Source organism: Cynocephalus volans, chromosome 14 (assembly GCF_027409185.1).
Source record: "Cynocephalus volans isolate mCynVol1 chromosome 14, mCynVol1.pri, whole genome shotgun sequence".
NCBI classification, from domain to species: domain Eukaryota; kingdom Metazoa; phylum Chordata; class Mammalia; order Dermoptera; family Cynocephalidae; genus Cynocephalus; species Cynocephalus volans.
Window position 1 is genome coordinate 15,218,124 of NC_084473.1, and position 23,132 is coordinate 15,241,255.

General features: G+C 40.0%; 1 protein-coding gene across 2 annotated transcripts in view; it reads right to left on the reverse strand.

Annotated features, from left to right (window-relative positions):
- The window catches only part of NBAS (NBAS subunit of NRZ tethering complex), a 361,846-nt gene that overhangs the window by 164,672 nt on the left and 174,042 nt on the right, over window positions 1–23,132 (reverse strand). For both annotated transcript variants that reach the window (XM_063078155.1, XM_063078154.1), the window contains exons 31-32: window positions 19,609–19,721; window positions 13,416–13,529 (exon numbers count right to left, since the gene is read on the reverse strand). In XM_063078155.1, coding sequence (XP_062934225.1) covers window positions 13,416–13,529; window positions 19,609–19,721 — 227 coding nt within the window. The remainder of the gene's footprint in view (window positions 1–13,415; window positions 13,530–19,608; window positions 19,722–23,132) is intronic.

A 23,132-nucleotide genomic window follows, 5' to 3' on the forward strand; every position in this document is an offset into this window, starting at 1 on the left:
CCCTGAAACAAAAGACAGTTAACAAGAGAAAAACTCAAGTTTACATGTATACTCATGTATACATGAGGGATGTATGGAGGATACCCAGCTAAGAAAAATAAGTAAATCTCAGAGGTGGCTTGAATTCAGGCTTAAATACCACCTTACACTGAAATAAAGAGAGAAGTGTGTGGGGAAGCCTAGTAATGGGGAGGTAATCAGGAAAAGTACAGTAAATGAGCAAGGTTTGTTATGCAGATTTAAATTGGTGCCTTCTCCATTGATAAGAGGCTCTAGTGATTTGGAGACATCCTTCTCTTCCTAGAATAGAAACGAATATACCTTTACAAATAGAGATTTCCTTATAGTTGTAACTTACCCTTACAAAAGGGTAACTTCTCTGTTTTCAGAGCTTCTCTTATGTCTGCGGTTTCTCAAAGTAATCCTATGACAAAGAATATTTAGGGGTGGCATATCCTGGTCTCCTTCAGTCATATTTTCGGGTGGCATATGTTTGATCACATGAATGTACGATGTGGAAAATAATTTTTAAAATAAACCCATTAAGATTTCATTTCAAAAGAATGACTCATACTAGTTTCATATCCAAGAATTTGAGACTGAAGAAATCAAAGTTTTGGCATAAAAATTATTTTAAAGTGAAAATGATGGATCTTGGACATGACCTGAACCATCTTGGACATGACTGGTGCCATTTTACACACACTGAGCACAAAATGGCCACCAGCCTTTCCCTTATGAGAAACCTCATGGTGTCTGAGAAATAGAAACTCCTCTACTTCTGCATGGGTGCAACCTTCCACCTGACTGCATTAGCCAGCCTTATCTTCCACACCAGCACCAAACCCTCCCTGATTACATCAGCCTTCCTTACAGCCTATATAAGCCCTCCCACCCCGATGCCAGCTGCTGCTCTCCATTTTGAGTGCAACCCAGCAGATTCTTTTCCTTTAATAAAGCTTGATCAGTACCCGACGTTTTGGCTCACTTTCTTTCATTTTGGTGCTGAAACCAGGAAGGCTCGTGGCCGGGACCTTTGGATGATCCCGTCTCTTGGATTGATTGGCCAGCCCCGTGGCTGCCCTTCCCAGACCTGCCAAACCAGGTACCTCCAGGACTCTCTCCTTTTGCCATTTCAGACCAATACATCCAAGATCGGCCTCAATTCAGGGTGAGACAGTGGGTCTGTCCTACTTCTACATGTTCCCCCAACTACTTTCTACAACTACTGCCTACTTCCCAAAGACCAGGCGCCTGGCCAAGGGAACCCCTCTTGTGCCACCCAGCTATTGGAGGACGCTCCTTTAGCTGGTCGGTGGCTTCTCCCTCGAAAAGAAGGTGCACATCAATGAGGACGCTCTTTGGTGTTACCCTTTTTCTACTGGGACTGATCACCTCCTTTCTCACCCTCAATGGGATCCTCACAATCCAAATCACCACGCTCTAAGCCTCTGGGCTGTCTCCTGGCTGATTTACAATCTCTCAGACTCCAGGGATACCTTGTTGTCACCTTCTACTAGGATTACTTGTTTCCTTTCTAACCATCTACATGGGATCCTCGTGATCTAAACTGTCACACTCTATGCCCCTAGGCTGTCTCCTGGCCAATTTACAACCCCTTGGCCTCCAGGGAGACATTAAACTCAAACACCTCATTTTCTACTACAATCAGGTTTGGCCTAAATACAAACTAAACAATGGATCCCAGTTGCCAGAAAATGGCACTTTCAATTTGGATACTCTCAAAGAGCTAGACAACTTTTGTCACCAAAGCAACAGAGCTGGAGAGATTCCTTATGTTCAAGCCTTCTTCTATCTCTGATCGTGTCCTTCTCACTGTCAAAACTGTCCTACGTTTCAAATTCTCCTAGCTCATGCCCGACCTCCCCTTCTGGACTCAGATCAATCTTTTGATCCGTCAGACCACTCTGCTCCCCAACCACCTCCTTACACTCCAGATCCTCCACCAGCCCCTTTACCTTTTCCCTTCTTCATCCTCAGCCACCCAACCCCTCTCCTTCCCCTTCCTCAGGTGACAACCCCGCCTCAGCTCTGGCTCCTTTATACCTCCTCCATGAAGTGGCAGAGACAAAGGGAGTTGTCACGTTCTATATCCCCTTTTCTCTTTCCGAACTCTCCCAAATCGAAAAACAACTGAGATCTTTTCAGTCCAACATGGACACATATCTTAAGGAATTCAGATATCTTGCCCAGTCTTATGATCTCACCTGGCATGATATTTTTATGATTCTCACTACTACTTTGTCCCCCGAGGACAGGGAGCAGGTCTGGATAACAGCCCACCAACAGGCAGACAAGGTACATGCTCAAAATAACAGACAGCCCATGGGAGCCGTCACCATCTCTTGCACTGACCCGAATTGGGACTAACAGACTGGCCACAGGGATCGGGATCTCTGGGTTAATATGATCACACACTTGATTTACAGCCTCCAAAAATCTACTCACAAGTCGGTCAATTATGACAAGCTTAGAGAAATCACACAGAGATCCACTGAAAATCACAGTGAGTTCCTAACCCGCTTCTCTGAGGCTTTATATAAACACACATGTATAGACCCAAACTCCCCTGCATGCATGGCTCTCTTACACTCTCATTTCATTACCCAATCAGCCCCTGATAGTCAAAAAAAACTAAAAACACTTGAGGATGGCCCAAATACAACCCAATGAGACCTCCTCAATGCAGCTTTCAAGGTTTTTAACAATAGGGAGGAGGAGGAGGAGAAGAAGGATCAATACAAAAGAGATCAGGCCAAATACCAACTCCTGGCTAATGCCATCCAAGGCTCACATACCCCTAAGCTGGCCGCCCCCAGAGGCAAGCCACCCAGGAACTGCTTCAAACACAGTCATCCAGGCCACTAGGTACGGGCCTGTCCTAACCCCAGGCCCCCTTTTGGGCCCTGTCCTCACTGCAAACAGCCAGATTACTGGGGGGTTGACTGTTCCACTTGCCAGAGATGGAGTGGCCCAGTCCCTGTCCCACAACCTTTAGCTCCATGGCCATCCCTACCAGAGCTCTTCGGCTTTGCCCAGGAGGAGGACTGATGATGCCCAGGGCCCAAGGCTCCCACAGAGATCACCGTGCATGAGCCCAGGGTAACTCTCCTCATAGCAGGTAAGCCAATCTCTTTTGTCATCGATACAGGGGCCACTTACTCTACCCTTCCTGAATATGCAGGACCAACAACACCATCCTCTATCACAACAGTAGGGGTCATGGGATCAGAATACCATCCACGGATCACTCAACCCCCTTCCTGCACACTACCTCACACCCAACTCACACACAAATTTTTAATAATGCCTCAATGCCCAGCCCCCTTACTGGGATGGGCCATACTTTCCAAATTCAAAGGTACCCTTACCCTAAACACTTTAAGTCCAGCTACAATACTCCTGTTACAGGCCACCCTAGACCTGGCCCCTGAGGCTTCCACCTTCCCCTTCCCCTCAGACAAGGTTAATCCCATAGTATGGGACATTTCTTCTCCCTTCATTGCTACGCACCATTCTCCTATCCTTGTTAAGTTGCAAAACCCCTCTTTGTTCCCTGTTGTCCCACAATTGCTAACAAACACCTAATAGGCTTAAAACCTGTCATACACAAATTCCTTTCTTCTCATCTCTTACAGCCTACCCACTCGCCTTTTAATATACCCATCATTCCAGTTATAAAGCTTAATGGCTCATACCATTTAGTTCAAGACCTCAGGGCCATTAATGCAGCCGTTTTACCCATAACCCCAATCATTTCTAACCCTTATACTCTTCTATCCACAATCCCATCCACAACCCATTTCTTCTCTGTACTTGACCTCAAAGATGCCTTTTTTCTATCCCCTTACACCCTTCCTGTCAAAACCTGTTCGCCTTCACTTGGAATGATCCTGATATGCGTCATTCCCAACAACTCACCTGGACAGTACTACCTTAGGGGTTTCAGGATAGCCCCCACTCCTTCGGCCAGGCCTTAGTTCAAGACTCGTCTGAACTTCCTCCGACCTCTAGCACTTTAATACAATACATGAATGACCTCCTCCTCTGTAGCCCCTCCTATGAGGATTCACAGGCCCACACTGTTGCTATCCTTAATTTCCTGGCCTCCAGGAGATATCCAGTGTCCCCCAGCAAGGCCCAAATTTCTTCTCCTTCAGTCACCTACTTGGGAGTCCACCTCACCCTCAACACCAGAGAAATAACAGTGGATCACAAAAGTTTAATTTCTGAACTCCCTACTCCTACCACAAAGGGTGAAATCCTTTTTTACTTGGGGTTTGCAGGGTATCTTCGCCTATGGATTCCTAACTTTGGTGTGCTAGCAAAACCACTTTATGAGGCAGCCAAAGGGGATCCAGCTATTCCCCCAGATCCCACAAAGCCCATTCATTTTCCCTCCAGCGATTAAAAGCCACTCTCCTAGCAGCCCCAGCTCTATCCCTCCCAAACCTACCTCATCCTTTTATTCTATACTTCACTGAAATCCAAGGATTGGCAGTCAGGGTTTGGGGACAAGAGGTGGGAGATATCTTCTCCCCTGTTGCATACCTTTCCAAACAACTGGACACCGCAGCTCAAGGATGGGCTCCCTGTTTATAGGCCTTGGCGGCAGCTGCCCTTTTAACACAAAAAAAGCTCTAAACTAACTTTTGGACAAGAAACAGTCATTTGTTTCCCCCACCATCTTCAAGACCTTCTCAGTCATAAGGCCATGTCAATTCTCTCCCCTTCCCGCCTACAATTTACCCGCCTTACCTTCATTGAAAATTCCCAGTTCTCCTTTAAACCTTGCCCTCCCTTAAATCCAGCCACTCTCATCCCAAAACATTCACGACCCTTAGAACATAACTGCATGGAGGCTTTAGACCTCTTTCGCAATCCCCTTCCACACATCTCCCTGCATCCCATTACGCGGCTCCAACATACATGGTTCATAGATGGGAGAGCCACCTCCACGCCCACCCCCCCGGGCAGGTTATGCCCTAGTAAATCTAACACAAACTATTGAGGCTGCCCCCCCCACCTGACACCACTTCCCAACAGGCAGAACTCATTGCCCTCACCCGTGCTCTCACTCTGACAAGTAACAAATGAGTCAATATATACACTGATTCTAAGTATGCTCACCACAGCCTACACTCCTGCATGGCCATATGGAAGGAGAGAAGATACATGACCACTCAAGGAGGGCCCATAAAAAATGGACATCTTATTGAGATACTTCTTGAGGCTGCACAACTCCCAAAGGAGGTTGGGGTTATACACTGCAGAGGACACCAGACCTCCAATGACCCCATAGCCCAGGGAAACAAACTGGCAGATCTAACTGCAAAACAGGCTGCTCAATCACCAGGCCCCCACTCTTCCTCTCCTGCTCAGGTCCTTCTCATGGTCCCTACGTCCTTACCCCAATGCACACCTCAAGAAATACAACACCTCCAACAGTTGGGAGCACAGAGGAAGGACAACTGGTATACTCTCTCTGGTCATTATGTCCTCCCTACCACACAAGCTGAGCAAATCCTTTCAGATTTCCATAATTCAGTTCATATAGGCTATGAACCCCTACTACATCTTCTTCAGCCCTTATATTACTCTCCCCACATGGCCAAGTTACTTAAACAAATCACTCAAAACTGTCCTTTGTGTACTCGTAGCTCCAATCAAGGTGGCCTCCAAGTTCGGTCCTTTCCTACCCACCAGGCCAGAGGATACACTCCTGGCCAGGACTGGCAAATTGACTTTACTCACATGCCTCCCCTCAGAAGGACCCATTATCTTATAACCTTAGTAGATACCTTTTCAGGGTGGGTTGAGGCTTTTCCCTGCACTTCAGAGGATGCTTCAGCAGTAACACATGCTGTCACCTCAGAAATCATCCCTCGTTTAAGCTTGCCCACCAGCCTCCAGTCTGATAACAGCCCGGCATTCATTTCCCAGATTACACTATTCACAGCACAGGCCTTATATATCAAGTGGGACTTACATATACCATACCAGCCTCAGCCTTCAGGCAAAGTAGAAAAAGCCAATCACCTCATAAAAACACACCTCACCAAGCTGTCCATGGAACTTCACCTCCCTTGAATCCAACTTCTCCCTCGGACCCAACTTCTCCCTCTAGCACTCACTCGCTTGCGAGCTTCCCTCCACAAACCCACTGGCCTCAGCCCCTTTGAGCTTATGTATGGTAGACCCTTCACTCACACCTCTCCCTTCTAGCTCATCACCTTTAGGTCAGTATCTCTCCACTCTTTCACTCATTAGTGATCTTCTCTGGGAACAGGCCAACCTTCTATGACCTCATCCTTTCCCCACCACCCCCTCAGACTTTAAACTGAGCCCGGGACAGCAAGTGTATATTAAAACTCAAATCCCAAATCCCCTCTCACTGTGTTGGGAAGGGCCTTATACAGTACTTCTCACCACCCCCACGGCAGTAAAGGTACTAGGAAAGGCCCCTTGGTATCACTTATCCTTGGTAAAACTAGCACCTGAGACTTTACCCAAAGAATCTGTTAACACCAAGCCAGAGGGGTCCCTCTGCTCATCCCCCAACCCAACATCTCCTTACACTTTGTCCATTTTAGGACCCACAAAATTGAAAATCTCCAGGACCTCCACTCTTCCCCCAATCCCAGAAGAAGGATGATCTTTCCCCCAGCGATTATCCTCTCACTCTTGCAGGCCCGGCTTCACGTCCTTCACACAGGAGCTGCGCCAAGACTGGTCCCAACCTGCCACCTCCAGTGTTGAAGACATCCTTGAGTGGGTAACTGAATTAGCCTTGCAGGGCGCCCTCTGTGATTACACCCCCTACAAGGCTCCCCTCTACTCCTTTTTCCTACTATGCACCCTCTCAACCTCCCAGCCCTTAAACACTTGCCTTTTCTCTTCCTCTTGCTTCTTTTCCTAACAGAGATATATGCCACACCCCGTTTACAACATATAACCAAGGTCTTGGTGGGTGGAAGGACACTTTCCAACCTCCCGGGTCTGCCACCCAGAATCTTTGGGGGAACTCTACAGGACACAATCACATCCCTGACATACGTTCCCACAACATGCTATGACCAGACATCGGGCACATCATGTTCTTACGGGGGTAAAAACTACTGGATAGTTCTTTCCAAAGGGGATTCTGCTGGAGTCCAGTGCCCAACCACCACCCCCCCCCCAACAAAAACATTTCTGCTTCACCCAAACCACTCACCTAGGCTATAGCAATGGGGGAGGACTTCAGGACAAAACACGTCGGACCCCTAACCATGATGGGACTTATCCTTCTTCTTGGTCCCTGCCTCTTTCGGTGTTTCTCTAATTTCTTACAGGAACGTATGCAGGTTTTCACCAAACAAAAGGTTACCAAATTGTTCCTGGGAGGAGGATATCAGCCTCTGAGAACCATCGACACTTCCCCAGAAGAATAAAGCCTCCCCACACGAAACCAATACCCCGTCACATAATTGTTTTACCCGCCAACATAAATCTTTTATTTTTTTCATATCTTTGCCCATCTCCAGCAGGAAGTAGCTTCAGTACCATGAGACCTTTGCTCCTTTTCCCTTCTCCCTATACTTAAAAGGCAGGAATGATGGATCTTGGACATGACTGGTGCCGTCTCAGACATGACTGGTGCCATTTTACACACACTGAGCACAAAATGGCCACCAGCCTTTCCCTTATGAGAAACCTCATTGTGTCTGAGAAACAGAAACTCCTCTACTTCTGCATGGGTGCAACCTTCCACCTGACTGCATTAGCCAGCCTTATCTTCCGCATCAGCACCAAACCCTCCCTGACTATGTCAGCCTTCCTTACAGTCTATATAAGCCCTCCCACCCCGACTCCAGCTGCTGCTCTCCATTTTGAGTGCAGCCAGGCAGATTCTTTTCCTTTAATAAAGCTTGATCGGGCCAGCCTTTTGGCTCACTTTCTTTCAGAAAATATTTGAGCTAGAGAAGATGCAGAAAGAAATCTTATCTGAATTTACCTTTTCTGACTAAGGCAGAGGATCCCTAAAATACAACTGCTATTAGACCACCTCCAAGGCAGTTTCCTGAGAATTCAGCTGCCATACAGATAGACTGCCTATCTCCATCAGCATCAAAAAATCCAAAAGAACCTTCTGTACTTCCCCATTTTAGCACTAAACCGTCCCATGCCCCCCCTTTCCTAATCTGGTATATAAACCATTACTTCTTGCTATTCAAGGAGTTATTCATTATTGAGTGACTTCTGCATGCATTCATAAATAAATCTTGTCTTTTTTCCATTAACCTATCTATTGTCAATTAATTTGTTTTTGTTTTTTTTTTTTTTTGTGACCGGCCACGCCGGCCATCCCTATATAGGATCCGAACCCACGGCGGGAGCGCTGCTGCGCTCCCAGCGCCGCACCCTCCCGAGTGTGCCACGGGGTCGGCCTTATTGTCAATTAATTTGAAGACCCCCCAACCAACCATTTGAAAGTAAGGGGGTGAGGGAAAAGTTTTCCTCTCCACAGATACTTTAAACCTTTTTGCTATCCTTTATATTTTTCCCTTTAAATGTTCTTTTTCTAATTGTAAGTAATTAATGACAAATAAATGAAGAAAAATACCTTAAACATGAAGTAAAATGAGTATACTATAATTTTATAGTTTCACTAACAGTACTAATCTTTTATTTATCATAGTGAGTTTCCAGAGTCTAAGAACACATACCACAATCGAGCTCATGTTAACATAAAGATCCTATTTTCACAAGCACATTCTTAGAAGCCAGCTTATATTTCACTCCCTTTTGTGATATCTCTATACTCTCTTCACATAAAACACCATGTTTAGCTGCTCTTCCTACATGTTCCTTTACTTTTTACTCTCTTAAAACCAATTTATTGTGATTAACTTTTTAATAACCTACATTCTCTGTCAGAATTTAAGCTCTTTGGGGACAACAGCTGATTCACTGTTGAATTCTCAGTACCCAGAATCAAGTTTTGCACATAACAGTGACCCGAAAAAACATATCATCCACGAAATGGGGCATATATTCAATTCAGAATGTAATTTTCAATTTTAAGACAAATAATTCAAAGTTATAATACGAGTACACAATTTGAATATTTAGGCTAAAAAGACAAAAATAAAAAATCTTCACATATTTATTATTAAGGAGGTAATAAAACCTTAAAATTATCTTCAATGTGTCCAGGAAAAAAAGAATATGTGTCTACGGCCCTTCAATTTCTAAGCTATAATATGGTAGAAGAAAAAGTAAACATATTAAAGAAAGAGTTCAGTAAAACTTTTCAAATATGTCCTCATCAACCTTCTTTCTGTGCTTCAGAGATTTAAATAAAATGCAAGGCAATATTGGCCCAACCAGTCTAAAAAGACTCTAAAAAACAAGACTGTGTAGCACTCAGATTCACAATGTTATTATTATTAGAACAACACACTCATGTGTTAGTAACACTAACACGTAATACTGGAAATGCATACGTAAAAGTTTAGTTCTAATAGATGCACATTTTACACTTAATATAAAACCTATTTCCTATATAACACTCTTGAAATGTTTGCATTTATTCAGAATATACTAAATCATAAGTGAAAGGGCAAGGTATGACTTTTTTTCATGTGTCAACTTGGCTAGGCTATAAATGCTAAGTAATTAAAGCCCCTATCAGCTGACTTTAAGTAAGGAAGCTTATCCTGGATAAGATAAGACAAGATAAGATAAGGGTGTGTGTGTGTGTGTGTGTGTGTGTGTGTGTGTGTGTGTGTGTGTGTGTGTGTGTGTGTGTGTGTGTGTGTGTGTGTGTGTGTGTGTGTGTGTGTGTGTGTGTGTGTGTGTGTGTGTGTGTGTGTGTGTGTGTGTGTGTGTGAGAGAGAGAGAGAGAGAGAGAGAGAGAGAGAGAGAGAGAGAGAGAGAGAGAGAAATTCCACCTGTGGATGGACAACAGCTTCACCCCGTGGAGTTCTACCCTGCTCCTGATTTTCTCTTCCTGCTTGACTGCTCTATGAATTTCAGATTTGCCTAGCCAATTCCCATAGGAGCAAAAGCCAACTCCTTATGATAAAGCTTTTAATATGTGTATCACCTAGTGGTTCTGCTTCTGGTTGAACCGTGAATAACAGACCAGGTACCTGAACTACTTGGTCTCTCATTTATAACCTCCTCTCTTGGATACATCTCTTTCTCTTATATTACCATCTAATCTCAAATCCAGAAATGTGGTAAAATCTGATACATTTCTGTGAGGACAGATGCAAAAGTGTGGCGAATGAAACGAAGTAAAACAAGGTCCACTGATCACCTTTACACAATGTCAAAAGAGGTGGAAACATGAGATAAGAGTAAAGAGTTTAAAGCAAAACTTAACTGTGAAGTCCTCAATAAATTATTTAACTTCTCTATTCCTGTTTCCTCATTTTCAAAATGAGATTCATATTTCTGCCTATAAGGGACAAAGCAACTGAGACAAGAATGAAAGCATAAAATGAGAACTACTATTGTGAATACTTCTATGTGAAGATGTACAAAACAGTCATCTTGAAGTCCAAAATCATACAACTGCTTTTGATTCAAGATCAATCTGAGCAGGTGGTTAAAGGAAAAAAATATAACCAAAAATAGGTCTGTAAAAAATGGTATCTAGAAAAATATTAAAAACAAACAAAAGAAAATACAATTCTTAGGGAAAATAGCCAGGAATATGGCCAGACTAAGTCTTTTAAAGAAAATGATTCAGAAAAGAAAACTAATGGTGGTATGACAAGGCTCTGAATATCTGAATACAATTTAAAGTACTTCTACAAATTCTTTGATACTCCCTTCCAAAGATGGAGCTTAATGCCCTTCCCCTTCAGTGGGCTGGTCTTCCTGATTTACTTCTAACCAATAACATGGAAATGATGGCATGTGACTTCCAAGACTAGATCACAAAAGGCATTACAGCTTCCTCTTTGCTCTCTTGTGGATGGACTGCTCTAGGAGAAGCTAGCTGCCATGCTGACAGGACACTCAACAAGCCCTTTGGAGAGGTCCACTTGACAAGGAACTGAGGCCTCTTACCAATAGCCAGGAGGGATTGAGGCATTTTGCCAACAGCCATACAAATGAGCCATCTTAGAAGCAGATCTTCCAACTACTGGCAAGCCTTAAAGGTAGAGTCTATAAACATTCCCCTTGAACTGGAGAGGGTCTGTGTGAATAAAATACAATGGAAAAGAAGCTGTCCAAATAGCAAGGCTAGATTAGAAAATGCCTTGAAGCTTTTGCTGGTTTCTCCTGGGACACTGATTCTGGGGGCCTTCAGCCACTGGAAGATTGGGTACTCTGAGGCCATCTTATGGAAACCCAGCCCAGGTGCCCAGACACATGTGTAAGGAAGCCTCCGAGGTAAGCCCATCCCTAGCCACTATCTGACTGCAATTTCATAAAAGACCCTGAACTGCTTAGCCGAGTTCAGTCAATCTCCAGAACTGGGAGAGAAAAAAATAAATGGTTGTTGTTTTAAGCCACTAAGTTCGTTGGTGGTTAGAACAGCAACAGATAACCAGAACACTCTATAAGCTTCAGGTAAATATTACCTGCTTTGTGATAACCTTCTTAATAGCCTGGGTAAAAATTAGCATTGCCTTTCTTCAAGTTCTCTAATATTTGTTTCCAGAAGCCAGGCACTATCACCACACCCTACAGTGCAGCATAATTGTTTGTTTCCTCAGCCCTCTAAGATTCTAAATTCCTAGAGGGCAGGGAGCTATGTGTGATAGAACCCTGTATCCATAGTTCCTAATACAGTGATATTACCTCAAACCCTCTGCTTTTCTACTTCTTCTACTATAAATGTAGCTAACAAGAGGTGTCGTGTATAGTGAGTTATATTTAAAAACAGTAGAGAAGGGTGCTGGTACACAGTAACCATGGATGCCTGTTAGCTATTTTTATTATATGTACTTAGGTGGCTTACAGTAAAACATGTTGAATAAAATATAAATACTAGCTTTATCTTCTGATGATACAACACTGAGTTGTAATACAGATTCCAAGTTAAAGTTTGTGAAACAGAATGTGGCCAAGTTGAGATGGTCCCAAATATTAGAAATATAATAGCTGCAATAAAGAAAAGAGGTCTAAATATCAAGTACTCTACATATGCTGCTCTATAGGACTGAAGAAGAATGTTCTTCCCATTAAAAATTCATATAGGTTGCCAGGACCACCGATATTCCTGTTACTATGTCAACAAGTCACTAAGAAAAAAAAAGGAAAGATACAAGGAAAGTGTAGACAGCATCACTGAGCTGCTTTGTTAGCTTCTATGGATTGGATCCTTATGAAATTCTTCCCTGGTCATCAGAGTGCTTCAGCATGCATTACAGAGAGATTTTACATGCATTAACTCATTTGTCTCTTATATGTCAATGGATAAAGAAATGGGGTATCATTCCTATTTTCCAAATGCAGAAACTAGAGCTAAATTTAACAAATATGTGGCAAAGAGTCAGGATGTGAACCTGACTTCAGTCTACTGACTTCACACCCAATGTTCTCCCCAGTAGTCCAAGATGCCTCACGATGGACAATTGGCCTCAATCACAGTATCGTCACCTTTAAAGTCTGCTGCAAGTCCAAAATAAAGATGCTGATGTTATGCTTTCAGACAAACTAGAAAAGGACGACTACACATAAACATTTACAAAAACTAAAGATTTTAAGAGTAAGAGTCCTACATGTTAGGATTTTAAAACACTAACGTGTATTCACCAAATATATATATTTTAAAAGCTAATAATATAAACATAAATCCCCTTTACTTTTGAGCCTATAATGTGGCTTAGACAAAAACAACTTCAAACCATTGCTTATGGAACAAAGTGGCCCAAAACCGTTCTTGTAGAGATCAGTATAAGTCAAAAACACCAAAAAAAGTATTAAAAGATGGGTAAGCAGAAGTGTAGTTAAAGAAACATAAAACACAGAGTCAAAAAAACTTTCTTTGAAAGCCATAGTCTGCTATTTAACCTTGCTAAGCAAGATATTTAACTTCTCTAGTCCTCAATTTCTCTTGTAAAATGGGAAGAATACCACCACTGACATCATTTATGTGATCAAAGCTTTCTTGTTATACATGGTAACATTGACTTGATTGTGAGATCTGCTCCCAATCTCACAATCAGCTCGTGGCACCCTGAACAAGCCTGTCTTCATTTAAAGAACAGATGGTCCAGTAGCTCAACACAGCTACACATTATTATAATGTGCTGGTCTTTCTAGAAAAGACTAATCCTTGCCCAAAAGTTGCTCTTCTGACACCATAAACATATTCTGATGTTCACCTAGGATGATGTCCAGAATAATACAGATACCTTATTCTGCAGTTTAGCATTCAAAAAACTCACCTGCAACCCTCAGCAGCTCGGCAAGGCCCAAAAGCTTGGTGGATTGTTTGTAGCATGTGGGGGACTGGGAAATACACTCCTTGATGAGGCTGATCCGATCAGTGCACAATCGCACTACAAAAAACAAATATATATGAAAGACTTGTAATAGGCAGGGACATCATAAAAGGGTGTCATGACCTTCCTAACATAACGTAACCAAACAAAATGAGAACTGTGTTAGTCTCTAGATCAATGAGAATTAAGTAAAAGTAAAAGGCATATTTAAAAACCATTATTATAACTTCTGAATAAATAATGTACAACATGGATCTTTTCTTTATAATCAAACTTCTTTTTGGGGGGAGGGGGGAGAAAAAAAAAGAAGATGACTGGTAAGGGGATCTTATCCCTTGACTTGCTGTTGTCAGCACCACACTCTCCCAAGTGAGCTAACTGGCCACCTCTATACAGGGATCCAAACCCGTGGCCTTGGTGTTATCAGCACCACACTCTCCCAAGGGAGCCCATGGGCTGGCCCCTTATAATCAAACTTCTAAAAGATAGCAAATGAATTGTCATTCTGAAGCTAAAAAAGCATGGCACCTTTTCCAGTACCACGTCAGGACTTAGGGAAAATTTTAAACAAGCCAGTATCTGTCTTTGAAAACTTTATATACTTCCTATTATACCAGTCCCGCCTCACTTTACCCTCCAAAATCCATTCCACATTCTGAATATCCATTTGCTATCTCCACTACCTCACTCTTGGAGGGCAAGAGTCCTCAAGGAGCTCACTGTTCCAATTTATTAATCTTTCTCCAAAAATAAGGCCAATCCTCTCACTTAAGCTAGATATTAGGAAAATAAAGCATGTCTGATCAAACCAATTCAGGCTATGAAGAAATGAAGCACACTTAAAATAAAGGAAAAAAACTTCAGCTAAAGGGCATCATGTATTCTAGGAATATTTAGAGTAGAGATGTCAACTTTAAGAAGCCTGGCACTATTCGGGATTCTGGTCCCCAATAACTATAACAATAACAGCTATAATAATAGCAATTGACGTGAAATAAATATGAATTAAGTCCTAGGCATCGCTGTAGGTCCTTTATGTATATTAATCCTACAAAGCCAAACCCTACAAGGCAGCTACTATTATCCTCAGGGGAGAAAACTGACATACAGAAAGATTAAACATGATGGAACCAGAATGCATCCCTAAATTCTGTTCCCTAAATGTTGTTCACACCTTCAGTCCTTTATCCATTCCTAAATCCATGGCTATTCCCCATACATTCTGTGTTTTCTCAAAACTTCTCAGTAGGTGGGAGAGGGCTGAAGGGTTGGGGAGATAAAGAAGACAAGTGATGGTTCTTCTTTGGAATGGGCTTTTTTTTTTGTAAGTTTTTATTATAATTTAATTTCAAATATAGAGAAACGTTGCAAAAATGATACAAAAAATTCCTCTTTACTCTTTGCCAACATTAACCAATTATTAATAATTTGCTCTATTTATGCACACATGTACAATCATGCATGCACATGCTCCCTTCATACCCCCTCATATATACACACACAAATACATATACACACATATCTTTTTTTTTCTGAACCATTTAAATTGCAAACATCATTTCTTCTTATTCCTTAATTCTTCCATAACTTATCTCAATCAAAAAATTGTGTTTAGGGCTGGCCAGTTAGCTCAGTTGATTAGACTGTGGAGTTGATAACACCAAGGTTTAAGGTTCAGATCCCCATACTGGCCAGCCGCAACCCCCCCTCCCCCCCCAAAAATGGTTTTTTTCACCCTCAATATCTGCTACTATTTTATGGGTATTAATTTTCTAATTTAATATTCAAAACAACACTTGTCATAGATATTATCAAGACTCTACATATGTAAAAACCTGGAGGTTTTCATAGCTACTTTTATAGCCTTGTTGATGAATTCTTGTATTCTTCTTAGAGAAGTTCTAGCTTTAGTAATTCTGCTCAGCTGACTTCCTTTATATTACCACTCTCTTTCCAGCTCAGTAAAATCAAGGTGGAAAACTGAAGCTACACACAACAATGGATCATCATTTTCTCTAAACTTCCATTTACTACAACACTCAAGTTTGGTTCTTTGTCTCTTCGCTGCCTTAAGCAATGTGTACTCCTCATATTTCAAGCACATTAAATGAATTTGGAGAGTAGGAATCTAATACACTGCAATTACCATGTTCGAATTACTTTTTACTTTTTATTTACCTATTTTCTGAACCCCTGGACAATCACGGTATCAATTCTCTTTTACTGCTGCTGTTAGGACTTGCTTAATTATATTTCAAAATGTGTTTCTCAGTTAAAAAAACTGAAGCCTTAAATGTACATATCTTTCCATTAAGGAGGGGTTGTTTGACTCCTAAAATTCCTTTCCAAATGAAATTAACGAACATGAAGAAGATATGTGTATGTATCTTTTAATAATTGTGAATGTCTCATTTTCCTATAGATCTCACAAATATATCTCACATGTAAAAAGAAAAAAAATCCAATAAAACACACACACACACATAGATATCAAATGTAAAAAGCATTTACTTACCAACTACCCACATATAAATAGTATCATCACAATCTTACGAGGCATAAACAGCAAATGCTCATCAAACCACAGATGTGAAATACCAATTTCAGTCAGTCATATATGGCATTAAAGGTCCACAACATATATAATTACTTGTGGTGTTGCTGAAGTACAAATTTGAATTGTGTAGGCCAGGAAGGTGGTATTATGTCAGTCGCTTAGCTGACGAGCAACAGTTTCCTTCTCAAACAATGTTTTATTGTCATACCTCTTCATCAGTAGAGTATTGTCTACAGTTTACAAACACAGGTTCTTGAGCCAGACTACCTGGGTTTGAATCCCAGCTCCACCTCTAACCAGCTGTGTAACCATAAGAAAGTCACTTAACCTCCCTGTGCCTTGATTTCATCATCCAAAAATTGGAAACAATAATAGTCATTACCTCATAGGTATTTTTGAGAATTAATACATGTAAAGTATACTTGGAATATAAAAATCACTCAACAATTGTTAGTTATTATTATTATTACTACTACTGACATATTCACAGAAATGCTTATAAAGTATGGAATCCTCTAATGTGAGGTTTCTCAATGTTTCAAGATATAATTTCCAGGACTATCTAGGGAATATATTTTATTATTATCCCCATCTGACAAAGGTGAAGCTCCAAGATATTGTTGCCACAGGTCACAAAGCAAAAAGTGGCTGAACCAGAATTTAAACTCATAAAAGGGCTGGCTGGTTAGCTCAGATGATTAGAGAGCAGCCTTGGAACACCAAGGTCAAGGGTTCAATTTCCCATACCAGACAGCTGCACACACACAAAAAAAATTTAAACTCATATGTGACACTCTGATGTAACTCTGTCTTGTTATCAGCATGTCAACCCTTTACAGTCAGGAAGTGTGCCTTATTCCCTTCATTATTTCAGTTCCTGGAATACAGTAAGTCCCTAAATTAATGTTTATCAAATGGAAGGAAAGGGGAGTGAAAAGAGGAAAGAAGAGATGCTGGAGGAAGGAGGGGCAGAATCAGAGGTAGAAAGGAAAAACGAATGAAGAGAAAGGAGGGAGGGAGAATGAGAAGGCAGGTAAGACCACAGTAATTCTATCATCGCTTAGAGAACACCTTCGAGTAAAATAACAAAAATGATAGTTAATACTTGCACAGCCCTTACTCATAAATATTCCAGGCACTATAAGCCTACAGATTGATTCCTTATAAGCAATTCCATAAGGTTCTTCTTAGAAATGAGAAAACTTAAAGACAAAGAACAGTTAAGATACTTGCCCATAGTTATCCAGCTGTAAGTGGCAGAACTAGCACCAGGCTGGATGTAACCAGAATGCTGTAAGTCTGAAAAACTGACTTACCCTATTATAAAAAGAACATGCAGAACAACTAAAATGTCCAAAACCAGCTTATTTGAAATTTTAAAAAATTTACATAAATGCCCAAATTATAGGGAAAAACACACTCATGTACACACATAAATACTTCATAGAAGACTCATAAATAAGGAAACATTTTTACGTGCTATTTCTGTTCCTGTATTCTGTTAACTCCTTATTACAATTTAGCTAGTACCACTAGCCTGCACTTGATGAGAAATAGCAACTCCTAGAGTATAGGCAAAGAAGGCTTCAAAACAAAGTGACAAAATGAACTATGTACACTGACTACAATAAAAATACCTGGACCATACATTTCTAAATATCAAGTTACTTTGTTTGTCCAGTATTGCTGATGAAAACAAAAGCAAATGAAATCTAAATCATATCTGTGGGTAAATACAACAAACAGCATACAAAGGCAATATTCCATCTCTACATCCAGAAGACTTTCTGACAGTAATTCTAATAGAAAACTCCAAATCAATATATCAAGCTAAAAAGCTGTTAAGACATAAAAGCACTCCTCAGGAAATTCTCAGAAGCTACAGCAGGGTAGTAGGTTTGATTGCAGATATTCAAACTCTGCAGCTGATATACAAATATTACCAGCAAAAGTACTGCTAATTGATCAACACAGAAAATCAGGGCTTAATTTAATATTTCAAAATTCAACAGTATTTGGTGGACTGCAAGAAAAAATCTTTGTATTATCTCAATCTGCTTGAATTAAATAAGTAGCCAAAACACACACGTACACACACACAAAGATATAATCGCCTAACAAGAGGTATAAGCACAGCAAAAGTTTTATTGTGCTCTAAACTCTTCCCTGACTGAAAACTGCAATTAAGTAAATGTTCAAGAGGGAGGTAGTTAATGATTTAAGACATTTGAGAATAAACTGAAATGATTTTCAGTTACTCTGATTAATCTTCACAATATTAAGAAGATTTGAGTTCAAAAATTACATGTATAGTGTGACTGAATAGAATTTTTTAGTGATTTAACAATCACCTTACACATAAGCGTTCTTCAAACAGTTTGTGGAAAAATGGAATTAAAAGATAATACAAATCTTTCCATAAACTTTTTGAAGTATCTTCATACACATGTACTTGTTTAAGATGCTACAGGATATTTATAATTATGCATAAATTATTTCCAAACAATGATATTCAAGCTAACAATAATACTACCTGTTTCATCTAATAAATTTTTCTGAGAGGTAGGACTTTCTAATTTTTAGTAAATCCACAATGGAAACCCACATGAAAACATGAGAATGTCTTTACTGGTTTGTATCCCCTAAGGACTATCCAACTCTAAACACTACAAAGGATAAAGACAGCAAGGATCTTGTAACAGGCCATCATTATCTCAAGGTACTAGGAGTTCAAAAAAAAAAAAAGGAAGAGAGACACCTGTGGTGCAAACTTAGCAAAACACACAGACAGATGGAACTCAGCTGTACCCCCCTAACCCCAGTGCTGCCAAACATTTCCAGAGTGAAGAACAGAGACAACTCTCTTTACTTAGGTCACTGAGGTCCAGGGTTTGAAGGAACAGAAAATCAACCTCCCATTTGTCAAGTAAGGTCGAGGTTTGAGCCAGTACATTGTGAGATGTGCACTGTCCTCGCAGCATAAAGTAGATGAGACAAGTGATGTGTGACAAGATGCTATTTGGATGATACCTCTATGACTTTGACATTAAGGTAAAAGAACTGAAGCAATATTTAGATATGAGTAGTAGTTAAACTCTAAACAAGAACTTCCTATCGTTCCCTCTGTAAGAAAAAACACTTGACTTAAAGAACATTCTGAGTCAAGCATAAAAAGAAAAAAAAACTGTTATTGTTTATATCAAACTATAAATCTATACACTGAAACAAAATACAGAAATAAACTGTATACCAAAACTGATATAAATCTAAAACTGTCATGCATAATCCCCACTTTCTTTTTTTTTGTTTTTACCCAATAGCCTCACTGTTCTGTCACTAATATTATTTCTTTCAATCTTTTAAATGTGAACTTTAAAAAATAAATATATCATAAAATGTTGGTTTTATTGTTTCTTTTGGGTTTCCACTTGAGATGTCATTTGAAAAATGGGGCGGGGGTGGGACCTACTGCAGATGGATTAAATGATCAAATTTACTCTTTAGTTTTAAAAACTAAAAAGAAACACTAGTAAATTAGTGCAAGATAGGCTAATAACAGTGCAACAATAGAAAACTCACCTTGCAAAGGCAGGATCTTTACCCCAAATTCTTCAAGACATCCAAGGGCTTGGATAAGATCTAGCTCCTCTTGAATGGCAGCAGGTCTATCTGTTATCAGCTGTAAGCAGCACCTAGGAGAAATCAGACAAATTTTTAGAAAGAAAAGTACCATTTGTTCAGTCAAGTTACCTTTTTATATTCAACAACATGAGAACCAACACATATTTATCAAAAATCTACTATATTCCAGGAATTCACTTGGCTAGATGCTTTCTGTTATCTCACTTAATCCTCATAGCAAGCCTGTGAGGTAGGCATATATCATTATCTGCTCTTTTTTTAAAAAAAAAAAAAAAAGATGACTGGTAAGGGGATCTTAACCCTTGACTTGGTGTTGTCAACACCATGCTCTCCCAAGCGAGCTAACCAGCCATCCCTATATAGGGATCTGAACCCATGGCCCTGCTGTTATCAGCACCACAGTTTCCCAAGTGAGCCACAGGCTGGCTCTCATTATCTGCTTTTTAAGAAAACCAAAATTAAAGCTCAGAGAAGTGAAATGATTCGCCCATGGTTACACTGATAGTACATAATGGCATCTGGGCATGATGCATCATCTCTCTGTATTTAGCGTTTTTTTTACTGTTGAATCCAAAGATAATGACTGTATTAGAAATGATTTTTAAAAAGACAGAATTCGGATAATTTCCAGAAAAAACAGGAATGTCTTGATTCAGTCACAATTTGGTCTCCCCAAAGAAACAAGAAATGACTGAAGAAAATGCACAAGGGACATTTTTCTAATCAAAAAGTTGGAATCGGAAAAAAAAAAAAAAAAGTTAGAATCGAGGGCTAGCTGGTTAGCTCAGTTGGTTAGAGCACAGCCTTATAACACCACGGTCATGGGTTCAGGTCCCATACCGGCCAGCTGCCAGAAATAATAAAATGTGACCACTCGTCATTGTTGGGAAAAAAAAAAAAAAAGGAGGAATCTGTTGTTAATGCAGTCAGTAGAGAGATAAAGTAGAGGAGAATGTGACTTGCTAATTTAAGAATGTGTAATACCTATGGAGTATTTTAAGCAAATTTTTTAAAAATTCAGAGAAAGTATATTTAAATGTTTTATTTAATGAATAAACTTATTTTCTGAAACGTGTGAGCAGAGAAACACTGGGACATAAGACTAGAAAGATAGATTGAAATCATGCCACAAAGGGCTAATAAACGCTAAATTCATAGATCATGAGATGAAGATATCTAGGCCCCAGTATAGCATCTATATCACTGAGTGATAGATATAGGCCTAGTTTGTTCTTGCAAAATTATAGTACTTAAATCAGCTGAGCCCTCACATATGCTGTTGATTCAAGTGTGAAAGGTCTATAACCTCTTTGTGATTTTTATTAAAATTTTAAATGCACTTACCTCTGAACCCAGGAATTCCGCTTCTAGGAATATATGCTACAGACAGGTTCAAACATGCTCAAAGACATATAATTATGGATGTTGTCTACCAGATTGTTTTTAAAAAGAAAAAAAAATACACAATATCTGGAACTAATTTTTAAAAATTCTACAAAAGTCAAACAATGGAATATTCTACAACCATCAGAAAAGAATAAAACATAACCATATACAGTCATATGGAAAAAACCTTCAATTTACAACTGCTGTGGACTGATTGAATTGTATCCCCCAAAGTTCATATATTAGAAGCTTAAATCCCCACTATACCTGTTGATGGTGGGAAATCCTATTATGGTAATCAAAAGGTGCAGCCTTGAAGAGGTGATTAGATTGTAGGACCATGCCTAGTGAATGGATTAATAGTGGTGGTCAGGGGTGTGGTTCTGAGGGCTTTAAGAGAAGAGTGCATGAGGAACTCTTTCTCTGCTCTGCCATTTTCTGCCATGTGAGACCCCTGGGTCACTGTCACCACCAGCACGGCCTTCACCAAATGTGTTCCCTGGACTCTGGGCTTCTCAGCCTCCAGAACTGTAAGCAATAAATTTTGTTTTCTTACAAATACCCAGTTCCAAGTGTTTTGTTATAAGCAACAGAAATGGACTAATACAACAACGTAAATGAAAATAACAATGCCTAGAAAGGTATGCATACATAGTGAGAACTTACTTGTTATTGAAGAAAGAAGAGGATAACACTTAATAAAATATTTTGGAAGGATACAAAAGCAAGAAACTCATTTAAAAAATAGCTGAGGGATTAAATTTAGGGGAACTAGAATGAGGAAGGAGACTGTCAGTACATATCTTTTTGTATTGTTTGTAAACTTATTCCTTTCGCAATAAAAAAAAAAAAAACTAGTTAACAAATTATACTTTAACCAACAAGAATGTATGGGCTATTTTCTATATTCGATATAAATGTAAACTGAAATACATCCAGGCTCCCAGGTCAGAATCAGTTTGGTGCCACATTATACATATAAGACATCTTTTAAAAATTAAGGTTTGTCCTTATGGGAGAGAAAGGAAAAAGGGGGAAATACAGGAAGGACAATTTTTTAAATGATCTCTGAGAAAAAACTGCCAAAATGATTTTGGCACAACTCCCAGTTTCAAAAGCTATTCTATTTGATATTTTCATCATTTGAAATAAAAATAGAACCCCCTGGGAGAACAGAAAAAGATTTACTAACTACTTTAAACAATTTTGTCAAGTTCAATAACATGGTTCAAGAAAACATGATTCTTTCTGAGATAAGATATCACAGAAGGAAAAAAGTTACTTTTAAGTTTTGTCAGGTTGAAACAATTTCTAGTCATTTTGGGGAAAAAATGAATCTAAATTATTATCATAATCATTAGATCCAAATAAATTCTGAATGAGCCTAAAATTTAAATGTAAAAAATAAACCAGGGCTGGCCCTGTGGCTCACTCAGGAGAGTGCGGTGTTGATAGCGCTGAGGCCGCGGGTTCAGATCCTATGTAGGGATGGCCAGTGCGCTCACTGGCTGAGTGTGTTGTGCGGACGACACCGAGCCAAGGGTTGTGATCCCTTTACCGGTCAAAAACAAAAAATTAAAATTAAATTAAAATTAAAAAAAATAAAACCAACATATTTAAAAAACAAAATGAGAAGCTATTTTAATGGTGCTGGGAACACCCCAGAAGAAAAGTAAGTAAAAGCCAGATAGGGGTTTCAAAAGAAAAAGTGAAATGCAGGTGTTCAACAGGCAAAAATCTGAAAGACAGACAATCAGTTTAAGGAAGTAGATAATTGGTACCATTTGAAGACATATACCAGAGTTGTATATGTGCTTATTACCCTTTCACTCATCAATTCCACTCTGCATTATCTACATAACAGGCACAGTTCTCACCACTTTACATACTCAGTATTACCAGAGCCCTATGAAGTAATCTTATCATTTTCCTTATTTTACAGGTGAAGAGGTTGAGACCCTGATGAATGGCCCAAGGTCACACAGATGTTAGTGGGCCAAGACTGGATTTGCACATAGGCATCTGGCTCCAGCAGCTATGTTCCTAACCTCTACATTCTGCTACTCCCCAGACAA